Source organism: Battus philenor, unplaced genomic scaffold (genome assembly GCF_028537555.1).
Source record: "Battus philenor isolate CCGP_79_NKW_IND1 unplaced genomic scaffold, ilBatPhil1.0.hap1 SCAF_13, whole genome shotgun sequence".
NCBI lineage: Eukaryota > Metazoa > Arthropoda > Insecta > Lepidoptera > Papilionidae > Battus > Battus philenor.
In genome coordinates, this window is record NW_027181675.1 from 7,261,872 (window position 1) to 7,284,690 (window position 22,819).

Here is a 22,819-nt window from a genome sequence, read left to right on the forward strand (position 1 = left end):
TTTAATTCTAAATAAAAGGTTAATTTTATTGAAATTTTGACTTTCGTTAACTTACGTCCAAATCTTTTTTATTTTATGAGTAACTGGACGAGCAGAAAAAAGAATCGCAGTCTTATACTATACATACATTTTTCATTATACCGAAAATTGAACGTACTTCATTAAACGAGCGATGTCCAAAATAAATAGAGCTAAATCTATGTCATGAAAGCTTTCAGAGGAGTATTCACGGCTATCGGTATCGGCTCCCGAAATCCGTTTACATGTGTCGTGTATCAGGAGTGATGTTTAACGTAGCGTTGGGCGGGCGGTGGCGCGTGCGCGGCGGAGGGGGGACGGGCTGTAGGGCGACGACCGCCGCACTCCTGCCCCGGTCGTCGCCGTGACACCACGCTTCTCTGCGACGCAACTCTCCTTTGTCTCCGCTCGTCACACGAACTATTCGTTATTTTTAATTCGCTCAACGGCGCGCACCCGTATCGGATACAAGTGTCTGGATTACAGTGCCTCGAGGATTGCAGTGATTTTCAGTTCGGATTTCTGTTGTTCTGTGTACATTTACCATGTTTTACTTATTTTCACAAGAAAGACTAATTGAATGATACTAGGATATGTTGAGTTAGTTATATTTTGATTATTTAATTACCACTGTGTTGTGATGGTTTTTGTTTATCTATAGAGATATAAAAAAGTTTAAAAAGTTTGAATTGTCGAGTTTTAAAAGTTACCATAGTGAGGATCAAAGATAACCCTAAAAGCAATGCTGAAAGTAGCAAGAAAGAAATCAAGAAAAAAAACAACAAACCAAAGACCGACAGCAACGGTGCGGTGACAAATAATAAAACGGAAAAAACTACTTCAGGCATTTCGAAATCGGAAAAAGAAAAATCTTCACCCCCCAAGAATGAATCCGGTATCGAGGTATAACTACGTCATTTATTTTGTAAATGTTCTGAATATAAATTATGTAACATTAATGATTATCTAAAAATTTACCCAGTATATGTAACTAGTTAAAAATAAATGACATAACATCAATCTCTTAGGTGGTGTCTAATATCACAGAAAATAAATCATAAAATTAATAGATATGAATCGGCGAATCTCATTCGTGCGTTTTCTTTGTAGGAATAGAACCCACCGCCCGTTAAAATTAAGAAACCGAAAAATGTGCACAAAGTTCCAAATTGAAAACATCATAAACATTTATTATATTAATAAACTATTGTTTACAATAATATAGTCAAATCAAAGTCAATTAAAAACTCACTTAACCGAGAAGATAAAAAGTGTTCAAGTGCAGTAAAACTAGGAAAATGTCGTTTTATTAATTCCAAGTTACAGTAAAAAAAAATAGAATTGTTATTGCTCTCAGTCACGACATTCACGGCGAACAATGCGAACTATGCACGTCATTATTAAACAGCGAATGCGGTCAAATGTTTATGTGCCGATTTATGTATTGCGATCGACTTAATTACACTTAAGAGCTCACTATTTGAGCTATAATTTATACTAGCAGTACGTTACGCAAGTTTACTGCTCAACTTTATATCATATTTCGAAACAGTTTTAAACGTATTTTGTTGTTTGTTACTAATACAACAAATAGACTGTCGACTTTACGTTTAATCACATTATTATACAGCAATCATTGACATCAAAATTGTTTTAAAATTATTTACAGCTTAAAAATTGCAATAACTTAAATTTTATTTCTAATAAAATTTTTGAACAGGCTTCAAAACGCTTAAATTTTTGAAGAATAAACCGGTTTTTTAAATAAAGATAATATCCCCTTCAATGATTGACTATTAAGTATATCAGCTCTAAAACTTGAATGCGTAAAACTTAAAATCTGTAAAAACCAATTTGCATAATATTCACTTAATAAATGCTAATATTTTGTAAGTTTCACTAAACGGATGAAAAATTCACACGGTGTTTAATTTGAATTATACTTACATTTTCTATTTTTATACATGTTATTGTTTAAATCCTCGTTCTTGCATTATTTCTGATTATTAACCGTGACTTGTAAAACGATCATTATCAGTATAGTAAAAAATAGACTTCAAATCATTGACTGATGACAAAAACACGTATACTTTTGTCTTGACATCAAAACTATTAATGAATTAATGTTTAAACATGGAGAAATATCTCATCACCCGTCATTGCTTAAATAGTAAAACATAATCTCATTACCGTCTTGTTTGTCTCCTTGTCCGTCACAGGTTATCCTTTGTAAAAAAATAGTTTATATAATTTAAAATAATTGTGATATGGTTAAACTGGTATTTTGTTCAATTTTTCTCAATGTTTAACTAGTTTTGTTAAATAGTGTTAATTTTATATACTGACAATGATAATCTCATATATCCCATTAAAAAAACAAGGAATCTTATCCGTTCCTTTCTTTTCGTCTTTGTATTCTACGTCGATTATTTACAAAATTATTTATAGAAGGACTTAACCCTTTTAGTTGACCCCAAGCACCATCCGATAGACAAAATATTTCTGAAATAAGACAAATAAAATTGAAATACCACTCCGTACAAAAATTTTGCCTTTTTGATGCATGCGTATTACACGTAGGTGTATAATTAACACGTAAATAATAAACATTTTTATGAAAGAGTTAGGGTAGAGTATTTTTTTATATTTTATTCCCTGATGAAATTAAAATTGCTAAAAATGATAAAACAGAATTAAAATGTTTATAAACATCCTTATCTGAATCGACAGCAACACCAAATATTTTATCATATTTCCTTGAAGAAAGTAAAGATCAACTGGAAACTACTTTTGACCTCTTAGTCATCGATGTATTACAATATATTTACTATTTTCCTTATACGTTTTTATAGCTTCCTGATAGTAATATTACGTTTAATCCTATGATAAAATATTATTAGTAGTTCTTAGAATTTGAATTAATATAACTTTTAAAGTCAACGTTAAATACCGTCTATATAAAGTTTATGTTATATAAATAAACTCGGGTTATATTTTATAAAAAAAAATAATTAATCGTCAAACAGTCAAATAGGGTTTTAACCGTTATTTAGGCTGAATTAAAAAATTGATTAGTTCTTATTAAATAACAAAAAAAACATCCCTATCGCGAACTAAAGTGCAACGCTTGCAAAGTTTTAGATTCGGAGAGAAATTGAAATTCGGTGTCCGTTTCATAGCTAATTATTTATTCTCCGGTTACTTTTATTAACTACTTGAATGATAGCAATATTATACATTGTAATTTATTAATTTCTGTGGATGCCTGTATACGGGAAATTGAAATATTTTTAACTGGATAAATTTTTTATCCAAAATTTAAAAGTTGTTTAGCAAACTTTGTTGTTTGTAAAATTTAAGGCTATCCCAACCTTTTCACAATGCACCGACCATCGCTACGAAGAAAATTTTGTATGCGACACCAAATTCAGGTCACGAACTAACAATTCTCGCGTTAAATATTCACAGTGAACAATTTATATTTTTGCACAAGCCTATGAGTGTGCTAACAAAGTTACTCGTTTTCTTTTTAAATTATTTTATTTGCCTAAACAAAAATAATTTTAAAAATAGGTTACAAACTGAACAAACAATTTTTTTAAACAAATATTTACACAATATTATTAGCACTGTTCTGGAAACAATATATAGCTTGTATAACAAAAAAAATTAAAGCTAATTCAAGTAACGATTTATATCTAGTTATTTGATCGTTTGCCTTCCAAACCTTGTTCCATTCTAAATTCTTCTTCAATTTTAAGTTATCCTATTAAAAGTTTGCGAAAGTATCAAAATTTTGGTATACAAAGCAAAGAGCTATCGTACTTATTTTGCCGGATCTATTTCATTCGCAACAATAGGAGTGAAGGAGAAAACCGAAACGGCACAAACTAACTGTGAAGCTTATTTCAAGATTTGTTATTCATTTGAATATTTGTATTGTTCTTTACCCCTCCTCAACGGGCTCAGTGCGGATTGGTGGATTATAAATGTTTTTTTTTTTATATTATTTATCGAATTTTTGGCCGTCGAATTACAGAATTACTGAACTTTTATACCTTTCCTTCTTTACTTACTTTACTACTTACCTTCTTTATTTAACCGATCACTCTATATATGTTTTGCATTTTATAATGCTTTTAAAGGCATGAATAAAAATTTGTAAAATAATACAAGGTATTTTACACAAAATCTTGATGAATAGTTTCAAGCGAGTTAACGTGTGAAGTTTTATTTTGACATCGCTGACTAATGGGGCCGTTTACTTTTATTGCTGCTTTATTTAAACTCTGCTTGTATATTTCCTCGAAGGTGGGCTAGACGAAACTATTATTGTTTGCTGACACGAAAAGCATCATTAAGCAGATAGTTTGTGATTGCCATTTTTAAAATAATTTTTATTTTAAAGTGTTATACTTCTTAAACCGTTTTAAAATAAAAACATCAATGTTACATGTATGTGAATATCGAGCATCATTATAGACTACACTCGAGGGTACACATTTTGCTCTATTAAGAATAATATTTTTCATTTATTTATTGACAGGTTACGGTGTTAAGATTACTCGTGATAAGAATTTTTCTTAAACTTTTTGACTGACTACAATTGACACATCGCTAAATTGTTGACTTGTTAAAAACTGTAAATCCTTACAGCCTATTGGTTACGATCAGTTATTTCTGTTGTTGATCATAAATTCGATTCGCTATAGATGCCCGCTTTGTTTGAATTGTATAATAGTCGCACTGCTGAAAAACTGAAAGAAACCATCCGAAACAATCAACAATCCCTGTTCATTCTAGATCTTTCAGCTCTAACGCTTTCAGTGATAGTAAGGTTACATATGCCAGGTAATAGCATCCGTCGAGATTGGTGTAGTCAAGATTTGGCCCTCTCGAGTGGGTGCCATTGAGTCATATTCGGGATCGGGTATTTTCGCAAAGTGACGACCGTAGCCTGGGTCCCCACATGGGAGACCTTGAGACTAGTCACTCCATATAACGTACGCCAAAGCGATCTAACAGTATATAAGTAAGGTCAAAAAATAAACATTCCGTTCTGTATAAGAGCTATACCGGTCCCAAAACCAACTTTATATAAAAAGGCTTGTTTCGCAATCGTGGAAATGTTGCAGAAATAATTTCAATGTAGGAAGTAATAAAAGGATTATTATATTTTAATTAAATACTATCATTAAGTCATTTCAATTTCGAATGGAATAGTTTAATCTTCAATCATCCGGATAAACGGTACGTAATTGGAGCACGGCCATATTAAGCGTACAATGTAGGCGGCTCAGCCGCCGGCAATGTTTAGCGTCGGTCGAACGGTTTAATATTGTTAGCATTAGCTTATTATACGTGATATAACCATGATTAGGTGGACATATGCGCTCGAAGCGCTTCTGCTTACTAGGTCTTCTTACACCTGCGATTTTAGCATGTTTACTGAATGTAAACACAAATAGAAATATAAATACGTAGCACATTAATTAACATGCCTCTTGAAACTATTTGGCGCCTGGTATTCTGTTGTATAATGTTGGATGACAGTTTTGTTCTCGTAATATAAAAGTACAATACATAATCCACGATCAAGCCAGTCAGTCGGAATAGTTTTAAAACAAACACATTTTTAAGTTGATTATTTAACGTTATTCAATTAAAATTTTAGCAGAATTTAATGTACAATCTAGTCGTATGTCATTTATCCTTGTGGTAGGTATAATATCTCAATGAGATATGAGAATAATTAATGTCCAACTAAACAACTGTTTCATGTTCAATAAAATCATAAAGTTTGTGTGTTTGCTTACCGTAAATTAAATCCAATGCCTGCAAAATAACATTCTAATACTCACTTTATTGAATACTGTGTGTACTTATGTGATAGCTGGTAATGTTACCAACTTATATATCGCAGTGTAAATGACTATTTCCTTTATAGTTCTGGTATTCTTATATTTTTAAGGGGTTTTCGTCAACTTAAGGGCATGTCAATGGAGATTTGCTTTGCAATATTTTATAACGTATTTGAGAAGTTTAGCTACGGCTACGTTGTAACGTATTTATCTGTGCCCCACATGATAACTTTGCATTTCTGCAGTTTAATCGTTTATTTGTAAATTTAGACACTAACGACCAATTTAGGTGTCTGACCACAACATGAGCAAAGCAGTATTTATTTTAGGTTATTTAAGGGTGAGCATAACTCTTTCTGCATGGGTTGGACCCCAGTTGGTCGACCCATGACATAGTTATTAAGGTCGCGATATATCGCCTGGATGCGATCAGATCTAGACTGGTAATTGAGGCGATCCTTGGAGGAGGCCTATGCTTTTGCAGTAGGCGTCTATCGGCTGATATATTCTGGACATGATAAATCTTTGGACAGAAGGATAAATAACAATGACAAACAAGTTAAATAACGAGAAAATAGAACAGGGATAGCTAAAAACTATTTATCGAAAGAAATCAAATCTTAAGCTCCTCCTAGCTACAGACACACTTGTTAAGGAATGAAAATTAATGATTATGTTTAGATATTATATTATTGTAATATGGCTTATGAAAAAAAGAATTCAAATTTAAAATGAAAGAGTTTAAATCTATATATTTTAATATCTCTGTTACACGTGTGACCTAATCCCTTTAACGAAGAAACAATGTTTTAATGTAAATAATTATTTATGCACGATTAGACACATCAACTATAACGCTAAATAGAATTAACTCATGTTATAAACAAAAATTTAAATGTGAGTTTAACGGGGGCAGTACGTTTGTAGTTGTTAGACGCAAGACCGGACGCCACGTTCACCAGCGCGTTCCAGACATGATGAGAATACGGTTTTTCACAAAGGCGGCAAAGAACAAGCACATGCCTAAACGCAAATTAAAAACGCCAAAAGTGCACTACGACCAGTGACAAGAGCGAAGAGGCGGTGCCTTTGTAGACGAGTCTCGGCGGCCGGACGCGGCGCTCCCGGCTGGCACGCGCGCTCCATACTTGATTTATCACTCCATTGTTGCGGACCGACGACCCACCCTCCACGGATAACACTAAACATTCAATTGCCGGAACGCTCCCGTAACCATTTGTGACCCCCTTGCAACCAACCGGTTGTCTCTTTTGCCACTTGGCTTTAAGGATCTCTAAGACTTGAATTGCTCCTTGTTCGCGTGTTTTCGATGATATTTTTATACCAAGTGGAGACATTGGAGTAAATGATACGCTCTGATCGACCATTAAATTGTTGTAGCAGCAACATGCTTTGTTTGTCACTAGATAGTGAACAGATTATTAAACAGATGTTTATCTCATTAGACTTATATATATAATTTAAATTAAATTTTAATTATTCCTACTGGCTTAGAGACCTAGTGTCGTTTCATTACTTCTTTCTTAGTTATCAATTTTGTAAACATTTTCTGTCCCGTCTTAAATTATTGTATAATTAAAGAGTATTTAGACAAATATTAGTATTAGTAGGTTGGCATCAATAGTTATAAGTTCACATTAAGTAGTACAAAGAATTGCTTTTCTGAAGTGGCGGTGGGCGGGACACATCGGCCATTGGGCCCAAAGATTCTCAAGTGGCGACCATAAACCAGTGGACGTAACCGAATTAGTTGGACCGACAATGAAGTCGAGATCAAGAATGCGTACAACGCTACTACGATAATCAGGCCGGTCATCGAGGGAGGACTTGCGCCTGATGGTAGTGAGCGTCTGTTGGCTGACGAAATGATACGTTCCGCTCTGATATCTCATTACATAAATATTATTAGGTCTTAACAAGTACCACCACGTTGTCTATTATTTCTGCAGTCAATTAACAAATATCATGCTGCGCGACACATTGCATATACTCAGACATCACATAATAAAAAAATTCAATAACAATTGGGAACCCTTTGCCAGGCAACGCAGTAATGTAAAAAATCTTTATTATTTAACAATGTACATCGATGTAACTTATATGTATTTTGTTGCTTATTATATAAGTTAAACTTTATACTATGTGAAGTACTAGTCAAAAGATGTCAGAATCTGTAAAAATCAGTCAGCAATATAAAAATGATAACTAGAAAGAACAGATTTCTAATTATAATTGAAGTACAAGGATACAAATTATACGTATGTTCAAACTTCATTATTTAACAATTAAACTCTCAAATAAGTGTTTTAATAATAACTGGTAAGATTTATAAAGCAAATAAAATGGAAACAATGGTATTAATATATTTTATATTATAATTATTTTTTAATATTCTCTTAGCGTCATCAGTTTAGCCAATGAAAGTCCATTGTTGGACACAGGCCTCCCTGTATGTACCGGTTTATGTAACAAATTTAAAGGTAATGTTCCGATAAAATAGAAGTTTGTTGTTTTTATTGAGTATACAAGTTTAATATTGACATTACCAATGATTCTTCCATATGAGTAACTATAGTGCCGCTGGTACTCCAAGAATTTTAAGTAGTTTTAGGGAAAAATATATGTCAATACAACATAGAATATATTAATCAAAGAATTAGAATTTCTGTACAGTTATTAAATGCAGGAAACTTGAAAACTTTGTTCATCACACCAAAAGAATATAAACGAGATTTTGTTTTTCTTATTGTTGTCACAAAGCCATAAATTCCAAATATATTATATACTTTTATGTCGTATTTTTATACCGTTAAATATTTATGTTTAAAATTGTAATCGAATGTATAATGTAAATTTTTACAAAAGTGTAATTATTTAACTAAGTACTAGCCCATAATTTAGTTGTTTTTCAAACATAATGTAGCTTAATCAACAGGTACTACGATAATATTGGACGTAAAAAAATAAGTAGATATACGTCACATTTAACACATTCCCACGTTCCTAAAATAATTTAACGATTTACATTGTGTTTATTATTGCTTTTTGTTTCAGGCGAGTCCAGAAAATAGTAGAAATGCTTCTCCGAGATATCACGATGTGTCGATGGACGACGTAAGTAATAGTTTATTTTATAATTTTACAGTACTTGTAATATTTGATTTAAGAGGTTTGGTATATTTTTGTATATTGGTTCTCGTCTTTAAACTATTTTGTATGATTCCCCTCTATTCCTCCAATATTTATCATATTCTTTTATTTTAAATATCATGTTTATATTAATTTTCAGGCATCCGATGCCGGCTCTCTATTCCGGATGACGGGCGCAGGCGCCGGTGGAAAGAACGAACTGGTTGCTCGCGGCGGAAGCGGTGGAGCATTAGCTCTGTCGCGTGCACCGGTGGGTGGCAGCGCCAGCCCTGCGCCTGCGCCGCTGCCACAGCCCGCGCCCTCGCCGGCGCCCGCCGCGCTGCCCCCGCCCGCGCTGCCGCCGCCGCCCTTTCGCGCTGACACGCCTCACCGGCCCAACGGCGCGCACATACCTGCGCTCGACGGTCATGCCGCCACGCAAATACCATCACGACCTGTCGGGGCAGCGGGCCCCGAAACGCCCGAACGGCCTGCCAGCAACAACAAGCTGCAGCCCGGCGCGCGCGCCGCCGCCGACAGTCCTACCCCAGCACCACCGGCGCCACCAGCGCCCTCGCCCCTCTTCCCGTCGCACACTGCATACCAAGCCCACGCTACCGCTGCACTGCCCGACTACAGACATACGAATCACGAAACGCGGACAGAGACCGGCGAACCGGCGGGAGCCCCGCTGGATCTACACGCTCATCACACGCAGCGGCCACAACACGCGCCAGCCTCACCTCGTCCGCATGGACACACCCATGCCAGCCTCCCGGGCAGAGTGCCTCATGCGCAGTCTCATCCCGTCATGCCAGGCCACGATGTCCGGAATCCCCCGCCCTCTTCACAATCTCATCCTATCCCTACTTCATTCCCCAATCGCATCAATACCCTCCCGCAGACTACTTCCTCCACTCCCACCTCAAACACCACTTGTCTTCCCAATCAAAATATACCCGGACGGCCACATTCCCCGACCACGTCACGCTCATACCCCGCCTCAACCATCGGGTCTAGTCATGTAAACTCGAGCATAAGTTCCAGTGTTCACAGTCATTCGATACCTTATCAAAGTCAAGCAAGTTTGCAGAAACATTCCGTTCAAGCGGCTTATACGAATCGACCCTTGCATCTTTCAACATTCAGCGTTGCAAATCACATTTCCTCTAATCATAACATAAGCGCTAATCAGATGGCGCCCCATTTAAGTCATTCGATTAACAGCCATACTATAATGAGCCATCCGAGTGTTACCATGAGCAGTTCCAATCAATTAGCGACATCCACTCCGAACCATATTGGTTCACCGTTATCTTTGGCTTCCACGACAACTAGTACAATGTCAAGTTACTCAAGTCTGAAACATCCCGGACTCAGCTTACCGCCACATTCAACCTCCCTGGCCCCGCCGGTGTCAATGATGCAAACTGTAAACCATCTGGATTTCCCGCCATCCACCAGTGCGACAACAGTGACTCCTTCATCTGCAAACAACCATCCACATATTACAACACCAGTATTAGACTCAAGACAGACAATGGTTTCTTTAAGCGAGCCACCTAGAAGCGAAATTCCTCCCAGTAGCAGTTCACTTGCTTCTAACGGATTTCCTCCACCTGCCATTTACTCCGGTAGTTCATATCCCCCTCTGTATGCACCCTATGCCACGACATTACAACATAGTCCTTACCTACCACCAGCGGCTGCGTCGCCAAGGAACACTACTGACACGGTAAGTGATTCCTAAGTTATCCTGGAATGTATTTTTGATATATTGGAAAGATTTAGAATTTATTGACGATTTTCGGCTAATAGACCATACCCATTGAAAACATACTAACAAAAATATATATGTCGTAAAAACACTTACATAGCATAAGAAATATCCCTGAAAGTGATTGTTTAATAAGGGCTAATTGATTTACGCAACCTGCGTATGCTATAACATGAAAGATGATTTTAATCTTAACTAAATTTATTGTATCAGTGTGTTTAGCTTGCTTTTGAAGGAACCTACTTTATATAAACTAATCAGAATATTTCACTTCATTGATTTATGCTTTTATAACGACTAAGCGAAATGCAATTCCTTAAAGGCAAGTGTAACATTATTAATTTAATATTACAGAGAACTAGTCTGTCCGCGTCGCCATTAGTGGCCCCGAAAACTCCGAAAGGTGTACGGCCTCATACGCCGGGTTCCCTTGGCGCAGCTGGAGCTTCCCACGCGCCCCTCTCCTACTCTCCGCGAGGTCATAGTCCAGGAAGAGAAAGAGAAAGCTTTAGGTCTGGTTATGCACAATAGTTGTTTTCTTATTATGCCCAATTACATTTAACAATTAAAACAACAAGAATAATTTACACAGAGCTGTGTAAATTTTTCTTGTTCTCGATCCCAAGCTTTTTATAAAAAGTGAATAACAAAATTTATTTACTTGTTTGAAGTTGTTTTACCTTGAGATTAGAAGTGCATGTTCATGAATGTATAAAATGATAACATCATTATTAAAGCTTTAGATGAATAAAACTTAATTAATTAATTCAAAAGCAGGTTATTTATATCTTGTTATACAAAATATAATCTATCACTATATCTAAATACTTTGTGATTGAATAAACCAGCGGTTAAATAGGCAAAAGTGTTCAATAATTTTGTCTTTTGCATAGTATTTGTTAATTTAGTAAAACATAAAAATACGCATTTCGTATCTATATTTATTGTTACAAATATTTCGGTTGATTGGATGCAGCCGCCCATTCAAAACTTTAACAATTATAACCAATCACCCTGTAAATAATTTTATTGTAGCAGCTAATAAGTTTTATTATTTAACTATTCCCTAAAAAAATTCAAACAAATAATTGTAAATGTAAATATTCTCAGCAGTAACATCAGCAGCTTGTCGCGGAGCACGCCGGCATCGGCGGCGAGCGCACCGGTGCCTGTATCATCGCTAAGTGCACCGCTCGCCACGCCTCTCGCAGCACCAATCGCTGCACCGCTCGCTGCACCACTCGCGGCACCACTTGCAGCTCCGCTCGCAGCACCACTAGCAGCTCCGCTCGCGGCGCCGCTGGCGGCACCATTAGCAGCTCCACTAACCGGTCCATTGGCGGCACCATTACCAGCTCCACTCACGGTTATTAATTTATATTAACCACCAGCTTATAACTTACAGATCAAATTATCATATACAGGCATTCTCTATAGCATCAAGACGCTAGAAACACCTGAAGAAGTTTTATTAATTGAAATTTAAAGTATCAATAAGGAATTTATTCACACATACTTCAATAACTACTGGAATACTACTCTGGTGAGAAGAGTCATAATAAATCCATCTTATGAACTGGAGTTAACAAGAACTAGCATATATTACCAGATTGTTACAATATTATGACTGAAAAATTCATCCACGCACCATCATTTCAGCCATAGGTCGACCTCTGCTGGAAAAAGATCTCTTTATTAGATTTCTGAAGACTAAATGTATATGACCTCCATATAGTGCCTATATTTATATGAGGAAAAAAGGACAAAAATTATGAATGTATTATTGGATCTTCTCTCAATGTTTACGATTGAAATTTATTTGCTGGATCATTATTGATAGAACCCATTTCATGATAAGTAATTAATCCATGTTATTTGTATGTAAGGCTGTTTATTAAAATTTTCATTAAGGTATAAAAGTAGTTTGGAAATTAATATTGTTTTGACCTCAGCAGTCTTCGCTCGGCGCGGGACTTGGGGCTGCACTCACGGCGCCACTAGCGGCACCAACACCAACTCCAGCTGCAGCCCCTGCTCACCTCACGCACTCGCTCGCACCTGTACCCACAGTGCCGAGTATCAGCTCCAGCGCTAAACCGCCCGCCCACTGGGGTGTAACGTGAGTACACGCCGCAATAAACCAGCATTTTATTCTCTTTATCTTTACTTAAGTAACCCCTCAGCTCTTCAACTATAGGACTGTTAAAATACATCCAACACTTCTTTTACCTGAATTTTTGTTCTAGAACGAATCACTATAATTTTTTTCAATTCTAATTTTGACAGTTCTTACAGAAACATATATACATCGACAAATAGCTATTGGGGGAATACCATAACCTCTGGTTCTGATCCAGTCCTTAATAAAAGTTCACTTTTCTTATCAAATAGGCAATAGTTGCGAAATTGATGTTTTAACTGTCGTTTTATGTTATGTTACCTTATTTGTTTATTAAAATTAGAAATAAAAAATAATATGTTCAATGCATTAATGAAATTATTTTTAATTTTTTAGCAGACCTACTGCTGCTGATCGGTCACCGTTTCCGCAAGCGCCGCCTCTTTTTGGGGCACCGCTGGCGCCGTCAAATCCAAATCCGTTTTCTGCAGAGTCACTTTTTCAATCCAGTAAGTGGTAACTTTTTAATCTAAATAACCTAATGACTAGGATTATATCAGATTTACACATTCTTTAATAAGAATTTTACAGATTTTTTCTTCTAAATTTGTAAACTATAGCTTTTGATCAAACGAAAGCTGGAATTATCATTATAATCTTGTTCTTCACTATTGGATCATGTCTCTTTTTGGAGAATAGTTAGTGGTGCCATCTGTGTCGGTAAATGGTGTTGTGCATTGAATTTCCTTATAAAATTCATTTATTGACTTGTACAATTATGAGTATTTATTAAATAAATATTTCAAACAGTACTTGAAATGTGAATTGGTTGATTTAAAAATTGTAAAACTAAATGGTTATAGGTCCCGGCGCAGATCTTTTGCGCAGAGAGTTGGACAACAGGTTCCTCGCAGCGGCGGGCGCAGTGGGCGTGGGGTCCGTGGGCGTGCGCACGGAGCTGCACCACCACCAGCACCAACACACGCATGTGCACCAGCACCCACCGCACGCGCCTCACGCTGCTCATCCCACACACCCTGCCCACGCACCGCCGCCGCAGCACCACCCGCACCAGCTACTGGTACCACATGCACCACTGGTTAGTACTATCTTCTATAAAAATATAAAGGAAAATTTACTACAATATTCCTATCGAGTAAAAAGTCGTCTATGTTTTGATGCACATATTTACTAAAACAAAGAGACTTTTCTTTTAAATGCTTATAAATATGTTCAAGGAGCATTTCCAAACTGTTGTATGTGTATTCCAAACATGTGTAATAAGTTGTTAACACGAAAAGTTTAAGAAATTAAAAAAAAAATTCAAAATTATTAAAGAGAACTTACTAATCTTTTCACTTACAATTACGTCATTCTCAATTATTATTACAAATTGGCGGCAACTTAACATTACATTTCAGGTTCGTTATGGACGTTATCAAACAACATTTTAGCTATAAAATGTTCATGGATCTTACTGGCCTGCCCATAGGTTTGCAATAGGACCGGAAGCGACGGGCATCCAGAACATGTGTTCTGTGCTGTGGCATGTCTTCTACTATTTGCCAATCTGATGGGCTATATCAATTACTTTGGTTCATCTACAGCTTTTACGTAACCCTCACGCACGCTAACCAAATCTAATCTGAGAAGCACTTCGAAATCACAGGTTAAACAGAAATAATTAACTTAAGAGTAGGAAGATGTGTTTCTGTCGTGCAAATGACATACTCGTAAACATTATCACTAAACAATAAGATTGTCATTTTGCTGCAGGATGTCTGCTGGATACAGGCCTCCAGAATGCGATAACTTGCGTGCATATTTCTGTAAAAATTCGGTCTGATTATTACTTTATAAGTTCTTTGATTAGACACTGGGCTTTATTCTTGTGTGACAATAAATTCGAAGACGAATTATAAGTAGATATTGCTCAATATGTTTATTTAAAGCACCAATCTTGTATAACGAATGTGCTAATGCTAGATAATAATTCTTTTCTACTAATTTTTATATAAGTTTATCTTTAGGAGTTTCAATGTCTGGTTAAATTTATCAGAAATTTGTAAATTGTATCCCTCAAGGCTTCTGTTAATACATAAAATAAAATTATGCCTCTGGGCAATGTTTCCACGCAAGTTAGTATTACTAAATAAGAAAGGACCAATATCTAGCCACCTCCGCACATGCAGTGGTTCATCCCTCCGCAACACGTGTTTCACCCCTCCACGGGGCATCTTCAGGAGTCGCTACACAGATTAGTGCTAAACACTGAGTCTTCTGACTGAATTCTGACAAACACTGAGTTTGCGGTGGCGGTTGTGTAGTTGGCATTGTCTGTCGCATGCGCATTTACGAGCGGGCTGGCGGGCGGTGCACTTTCATGCACGACAACCACTGCATGTGCGGAGGTGGCTAGATATTGGTCCTTTCTTATTTAGGATGGACTTCCGCAATGTGACGCCTGAATCCATTAAATATTTAGTATTACTATCCAGTTTAGTATTAGAACAGCAAAGTTTTTATTTTTAGAAAAAAATTTATAGGCACTAATGCTTAATGGTTATTTTGTACTATTGGTATTAAATTTTTGCATAAATCTTATTTCAGTTCAAAGATGTTGGAAAAATGTCGTCGTTATATCGCACAGGCCTTGGCCTTGGATATCCATACTCTTCAAGTCTTTTACACCCTTCTTCCCCTTACGTGCCTCCAGCACCACTGACAACTTATGCTCCTAAGGTAAGATCACTTTGTCTGTATGATAATGTATTATTGATATAATAATAGTCCCCTTGACATTCCTGTGTAATTGCTTAGACCAAAACGCTTATATAGTTTCATGATAATGGCACAATTAGTGCTCAATTTATTACCAGTTTTAATTTCGTGTTATTAATGCCTAGTTTTTTCAAAGCTGACTTAATGTAAATTTTTACGCACTTTAATAGATTCTTGGCCAAATGCAAATAAAAATAGCAAATTTAATATTACTAACTTATTCAATTTGGTTTGCATTTCTAAATACGTAAATGATTTTTTTTATCCATTGAAAATATAAAAGTTAGTATATAATTATGTTATCACTTATTTACTGGTATTATTGTACTTGTTGGAAGTTTTCTAAAGTTCTTTTAACATATTAAAAATTACAAAGGTGATGTGATACTTCTTTTATGTCTTAAGTGGGTATTACTCTTAATAGTTTTTTCCCTATTTCATCTACCTCAAGCTTAGTGCTTGCACTTTTCGTTGCTCTGTCATCATTAACACGCATCGCATAATGTTAACAGCCCGTAGTGTCGGCCGCAAGTGACTCCGCCACTAAACCACCACCACGTCCCGCTGTCGCGGTAGGTTTTTCCTCTTTAGCCTTTACTTTCACCCTGCATGCTTATAGAATTTCATTAAAAAATTAAATTATAGAACATATTTTTACTAGGATAATTAAATAATATAAAAATAATTTTTAATTTCATTCCTATAGAAAACCGGAAAATGGAACGCAATGCACGTCCGTATCGCATGGGAAATTTACAACCATCAACAGAAAGAGAAGTCGGGTGGTAGCAGCGCGCTGGCGAGCGCGGCGGACAAGGACAAGTTACGCGCTTTTCCGGCGCCCGCGCCTCCTCCTCCGGCATACCGGTCCCCCTATGAGTTGCCGTCGCCCTACCTTCCACATCACCCACACCTAGGTAGCAGCCGATACAGCGCCCGCTCCTCCCTTGCGCCTCTCGCGCTCGCCACTCACAGAGATTTGGGCGTTTCAGGGGTGTCGCCGTTTGCGCGATATGGCGCCGGCGCCTTCCCTGGAGCACCCGCGGGCTTTGGCCTCTCGCCATACTCCCGCGACCTGGCACTCTCGTCGTCCTTACACGGCGTACACCATCCCCCTCCACTGGGATTGCACGACGCCTGGCGAGGCGTGCGTCCACCGGTATCCGCTGCCGCTGAAGTGCGACGAGAACACGAAGAGAGAGAGCGGGCGCGGCGCGAGAGAGAGGAGCGCGAGAGAAGGGAACGGGAAGAACGAGAAAGGCGCAAAGCTCGCGAACGTGAATTAGAGCGCGCCCGGACGCGATCGCCGCTGCGTAACGGCGTGCCTGAACCTAAAGAGGAGCGCAAGGAGCCCCCCCGGCCACCTCCTACGTTACCGGCGTACCCTCCTCCTCCACCGTGGGACCCTTACCGTACATTTGACCCGCTACAGCACATGAGATTCGCGCCGCTCGTGGAGGCGGCTATCCGTGCGGAAGAGGACCGAGCGAAGATGCTTAGTGCGTACGCACACCATCAACAACTCAAGTCTGGGCCGCTTCTGCATCGCGGATTGCACGGTGCCCACATGCCGCACGGGCACGCACATGGGGCCCACTCGGCGCACGGCTCGATGCCGCTGAGCGCGCACGGCCCTCTGGCGCCCCTACCCCCCCTGGCCCCGTCCCTGGCACCCCTAGCCCCACTCGACCTACTGAAAAAGGAAGAACCGCGATGATAGCGACCCACGCTCCCGTATCTAATGTACATACGACGTGAACGATATCCCAAGTGAGAGTACGACTAATTTAAATCTATATCGTTTCACAATATTGGTTTAGAGAATTATTTATTGTAATGACGTCGCTTGCAGAACGACGGTCGCTAGTCTCGTTGGCCGCCCGTCTCGACACATTAATTTTTAGTGTAATATTAAATCTTATCGTAGTTGAGTGAGGGCGCGAGCGCACGCTTTCTCAATTGTGCAATATAGGACGAGGACGCTGGGCGCTCGTCGCTGCCAGCCTGTACACTACTGCTTGTTTATTTACTGAGAATATCTATCGAGTTGTTATTGTGACCATTATTAGTTAATTATACATTCAATTGCTGATTATGTGAAGAATAGGATTATCGAGATCGCTATCGATATAATTATACATATTTATATATACTTATAAATAAAATGTAAATAGTAGCTGGTAAATTAGTGTTAAAGTATAGAATTGGTTTATTTAACGTCATACGAAGGAAAAAATACATAAATTATTATCGTATCGGGAGTTCATTTTACACTTCCGTTAAAAATCTCAAAATGGTTTTCAGATTGTACCAGTGGAGTTCTATTTATTTATTTTTAATTCTCTTCTGTACGTTCATGTAATTAAAAAAATTATTTGTTACATAAAGCAGTTGACATTTCAGTTTAATGCATTTAAAAATATGTGATATTATTGTATTATAAAAAAACATTTTGTCTGACTTCAAAGTAGATTGTATCTAAAATTAGTTAAAGATGTCTATGATTGAAAAAAAATCAAATTCATGTGAAAACTTTATTCCATGTCACATTTTCTTCTATACCTCTTAAAATGATGATTTTAAAATAGCAGATACTGATTGATTACACTATTGTTTAAAAAACTCCATTTGTGCCATCAACAAGAATAGTGAATGAGCAATTGAGTCAGACAGAATTGAATTAATAACCTGTTCTAAGACAAATTTTATTATTTTTGTTCTCATGATTTAACGAAAGTTATTTCGGAAATGTATTATAGTTTATACAAAAAAAAAATAATTCTGTATACTAAAAAGTAAATGAAAGCTTGGTGCGATTCAGAAAATACCATTAAAACTTTTGATTTTTATACCAACACGATTTTTTGTACCACTCCCATTTCACTGAATCTTCAATTTTATCAATTCGTCAAAATTTAAAATTTATTTTCAAGAAACAAATTAACATACAGCCACTATAAAGGATGGTTTTATAGCCATTAATACCTCTTTTTATGACAAAAAATATTACATTAACACGTTTATCACCCCATTGGTATTTTAAACGATATTTTTAGAGCTCTGAACCTCTCAATTATGCAACACAAGTAACCATTCAGTAGTCTTCACATATCATCCTACTATCCAACCTTGTTCTGTTGAGATTTCTTTATGATACTTAAATTGTTATGAAATAAACCAGTGGGGTAAAGTGGGCGGGGTAGTAGGTCTATTGACAAGGAGACCTACAAACCTTCAGCGAGATAATTAGTAAGGTAACATTTACATTGAAATGTTTTCATTAATTTTTTATTGATTCAACAACCCACATATAAACATTGCTACACATCCAACAGATGCTTTACTTATTAATAATGATAAAAACCGGTCGTCGTGGCGATCTTTAGGAAAGGCGTGAGCCTTGCAATGATTGTCTTTTTGTTCATATGAAGATGTCATCACGATGCGCATGTTTCGAACTTTAACTATACAGCAATAATTAGTGACTACTAAACCAAGAAAGTCTTCTTAATGTAGGTAGACTTGGTGAGGAAAAATGTTTATGAATTAATCAAGGATTTAAAAACCAGGTTTGCTTGTTTCATCAAACCTATATTTTAATTCTCAAAGGTTCTTTTATTAAAAACCTAAAAATTAAAATACTATTACAATTAAGAGTAACTGCCAGGCTGCTACATGATTACATTTATTGTAATTTGAAATAAATTACATTGATTTCTATTCACAAGAATTATTCGTTTATTTCCTGTACCATATCTGAATTGTCTTCATTCTCTTTACTTTCTTTTGTAACTGTAATATACCATAGAGCAAAGCTTCAGCACTTGGAGGACAGCCAGGGACATATATGTCAACGGGTACAATGCGATCACAGCCTCTGAAAATAAAAATTATGTGATAACTAATATTTTGCCTAGTTCCTTAAATGCAAGAAAAAAATAAATATGAATTAGCATAAATAACTTTATAAACAATTTTTTCTCAAACCTATTAGGTAAACACCTGAATATAAGTAAATTTGGATTACCAAGCAGATAACAAAATTTTGTGTTATTTCTTTTGCTATTCACTTTACTTATAATTCAATACAACAATCTGCTCATCACAACATAATACCGTCAATGAGTTTCTTGATACAAATTTATGTACAAAACAATATTTGTGGCGTTTTCGAAATATACACCAGATGCTAAAAATGGACAGTTATTACCTCATTGTTCTAGGAAATAAAAAGTTCCATTTAAACATAAACTATTCTAACATTAGTACAGTTATGTCCATAAAAATAACAATTTCAATGTAACATGACCTTTCTTAATTGTCTAAAACACAAGCTTCATAATCATTCATAGTAATTAATAAGATTTTGGATTGGAGGTGAGATTTGGGCAAATAAACAGATATAAAAGAGCAAGGGTCAAATTTTTTATGACATCTAAATTACTTTAAAATAGACTTTCTTTTTTACAGAAAAAACTATTATACTAATAATATTCAATATGATATAAAGAGTTGTAGTGGTAAACTTAACATCATTGTATAAAATAAAATGTCTCCAATGTAACCAACTGTCTGGATTTCTGATCAGGTTGGTGGTCTAATGTAAAGGATCAAGCCCAAGTTCCTCAGGGAGCCTCCAAGCTCAGTTGCAGTGACGATATTTAAGGTCAATGAAATACATAAACCCAGTGAACCTAAATACTACAGATATGATTAAAGGATTTAAACAATAATCCATTAATTTTTCCTTTAATGATATCCAAATTACCAACTATTCAATTAAGGTACCTTATCTGGTAACAGATATAGTTTCTTTCTTTTCTACTTATGGCAGTTTTGCCACGCGTCATTTCTTTTCAATATTTTTTATCTACATAATTGATGCCGAATAATTTTTCCTTTAATTTCAAAGGAATTTGACGCAACATAATCACCCTCATATTAACATTTTAGTAAGAAATTAAGTTTTTTTAATGGTTTTAACTTTTTTTATAATCTTGTTCATATTAAAAGCAAATAACATATTAACTAAGGTAGTAATTTTAAATGGTTAAAAATAAATCCATTATTATTTAATAATATTCATTTCTTAGAGTGTACATGATAACCATATCACTATAATTAGTAAAACAGATGAATAAGATGTGTTTTGCCACTTGTTGTTGAATTTTGAATTTTAAGATAATATTTTACTATCGACTAATCAATTTAAATGTAACCAAAATTTAATTTAAGATTTAACTTCTAGCTTACATAGTTTTTACTCTAACTCAAATAGTTTATTTACCTTACAACAGAATAAGAGTAATGGTAGTAACCACCGCCATTGGCACAGCTGCCCATAGAAATAACCCAACGTGGTTCAGGCATCTGGTCATAGACTTTTCTCAAAGCTGGAGCCATTTTGTTTGTCAATGTTCCTGCTACAATCATGACATCAGCTTGCCGTGGTGATGCTCGGAAAACTACTCCAAACCTATAAACATATGGCAAGTAATTGTATTCATCCACAAGTAAACAGATATATTAATAAATTCATGGCAAGATGGTGGATGGAGCCTTTTATTTGGCCCTATTGGAAATTCTTTAGAGGCCTATGTCCAGCAATGGATGTCATACAGCTGAAATGATGAATATAACAGTTACTTATGATTGATCTTAAAGGTACATTGATGTGTATTTAAAACAATATATGGTAATAACCCATGACAATGTAATTGTTATAACACAAACACATATTTATGCAAATTAAAGACATCAAAATTATAAAATGCATCTTAATGGTTTGAAACAATTCAAACTGATACATTTAAAAAGATGTTAAAGTAAGTTCATTTCGTTAAATAAACCAAAAAGTAGTAACCCATAAATAGTAAATGAAAGGATTTTTCAATTGTTAATATAAAATGGATGAATTTTAGGTATGGTTTATTAAATATAAAACAAACAGTTGCATGGTGATTGAGTAATCAAAGCAATACCTGTCCATATCATATCGAGGAGCGGCGATATGCATCATTTCAACAGCGCAACAGGCCAGTCCAAAAGTCATAGGCCACATTGAACCTTTTCGCCCCCAATTCAATAAGTCGTCCAGCCTTGCAACAGCATATTCCGCCGTATTACTGGTGTCTTGGAAAGGGGAATATGTACGTCTCTCATTAGGATTAGGTGCAGGTAAATGAGTTTGACGTAATTGTCCGATAGCCGGTGAAAAAGCTCCTTTTTTTAAAACGGAAAGAACCAAAGAAGGAGCCGTTGCTCCTAGTGATTTGATGGCCTGCATTGCCTAAAAGATTAAATGCGCAATAATTAAATTTGAATTTCATTCTCTTCAAAACAATTACAACTCAATATAGATAATAGTTTGCAATGATAATAAGATGAAACTCACAGAATTAAAACATTTGCTACTTAAATCAATAAATTCAACTTATGTTAAAAGATATATTACAGAGAAAAATATAACATTTTACGTAACTTGATGTCCGTTTACAAAGCCTTATTTTGTTTTCTTTTTGTAATGATGTAAATTAAAATAATTTTATTAAAGTATTGAAATATACAAAAAATAAAAAAAAATACGTGCTCAATGTGAGATTAGGAGGAACAATAAATGATAAAAATCATTTAAGAACTATTCCTTGCAAGCAATTCTGTTTGTCATAGCAAACTTTGTAAAAGCTTGTGACGTTTAATTATTTCATAGTACAAGAATCACGAACCTTTATTTAAAATTAAAAATTATACTTAAATTTCGATATAGATGATATGATTTTTAAAAAAATTATATTTCTGTAAAATTTAGTCACTATTTATAGTATTCTATCACAATACCGTCAGACATATGTCCGAAAGTGTGTTAGTGTTGGACAAATGATTCGGCCTATAAAGCAAATAATGAAATAAAACGTTAATAACCTTTTAAAAACAATAATTTATTTTTTTAAGATTAATGCAACCCATCAACATAATTTTTTGATAAAATCAAAAATAATAACGAAAAACATAATCTTAATGCAGGTTGGGTTTGTTTTTATTATCTTTTATTTTCAGTAAAAAGGCTATATGATTTATTACCGGTCGCTAAAACAATATTTCGGTAATATTTTA

The 22,819-nt window shown here is 35.8% G+C and overlaps 2 protein-coding genes across 13 annotated transcripts in view; one reads left to right on the forward strand and one right to left on the reverse strand.

The window, feature by feature from the left end:
- Nucleotides 1-18,561, forward strand: part of LOC137933585 (proline-rich protein 36-like) — a 62,283-nt gene extending 43,722 nt beyond the window's left edge. For 5 of the 12 annotated variants that reach the window (XM_068777590.1, XM_068777594.1, XM_068777597.1 and 2 more), the window contains 10 exons: nucleotides 8,955-9,014; nucleotides 9,190-10,764; nucleotides 11,161-11,318; nucleotides 11,917-12,172; nucleotides 12,759-12,925; nucleotides 13,322-13,434; nucleotides 13,789-14,024; nucleotides 15,536-15,667; nucleotides 16,219-16,278; nucleotides 16,413-18,561. In XM_068777590.1, the coding sequence (XP_068633691.1) occupies nucleotides 8,955-9,014; nucleotides 9,190-10,764; nucleotides 11,161-11,318; nucleotides 11,917-12,172; nucleotides 12,759-12,925; nucleotides 13,322-13,434; nucleotides 13,789-14,024; nucleotides 15,536-15,667; nucleotides 16,219-16,278; nucleotides 16,413-17,423 (3,768 nt within the window). In that variant the 3' untranslated portion in view covers nucleotides 17,424-18,561. Of the gene's footprint in view, nucleotides 1-375; nucleotides 922-8,954; nucleotides 9,015-9,189; nucleotides 10,765-11,160; nucleotides 11,319-11,916; nucleotides 12,173-12,758; nucleotides 12,926-13,321; nucleotides 13,435-13,788; nucleotides 14,025-15,535; nucleotides 15,668-16,218; nucleotides 16,279-16,412 lie in introns of those variants that run through there. The other 7 variants (XM_068777596.1, XM_068777600.1, XM_068777593.1 and 4 more) reach the window with 7 other exon arrangements.
- Nucleotides 18,562-19,375: 814 nt separating this feature from the next.
- On the reverse strand, nucleotides 19,376-22,208 carry LOC137933587 (NADH-quinone oxidoreductase subunit B 2-like). Its single transcript, XM_068777603.1, has 4 exons — nucleotides 22,101-22,208; nucleotides 21,688-21,995; nucleotides 20,994-21,182; nucleotides 19,376-19,583 (listed from the first exon to the last, which is right to left on the reverse strand). Exons 2-4 carry the CDS (start codon nucleotides 21,990-21,992, stop codon nucleotides 19,445-19,447), a joined length of 633 nt encoding a protein of 210 aa, XP_068633704.1. The 5' UTR covers nucleotides 21,993-21,995; nucleotides 22,101-22,208; the 3' UTR covers nucleotides 19,376-19,444.
- Between the last annotated feature and the right edge of the window lie 611 nt (nucleotides 22,209-22,819).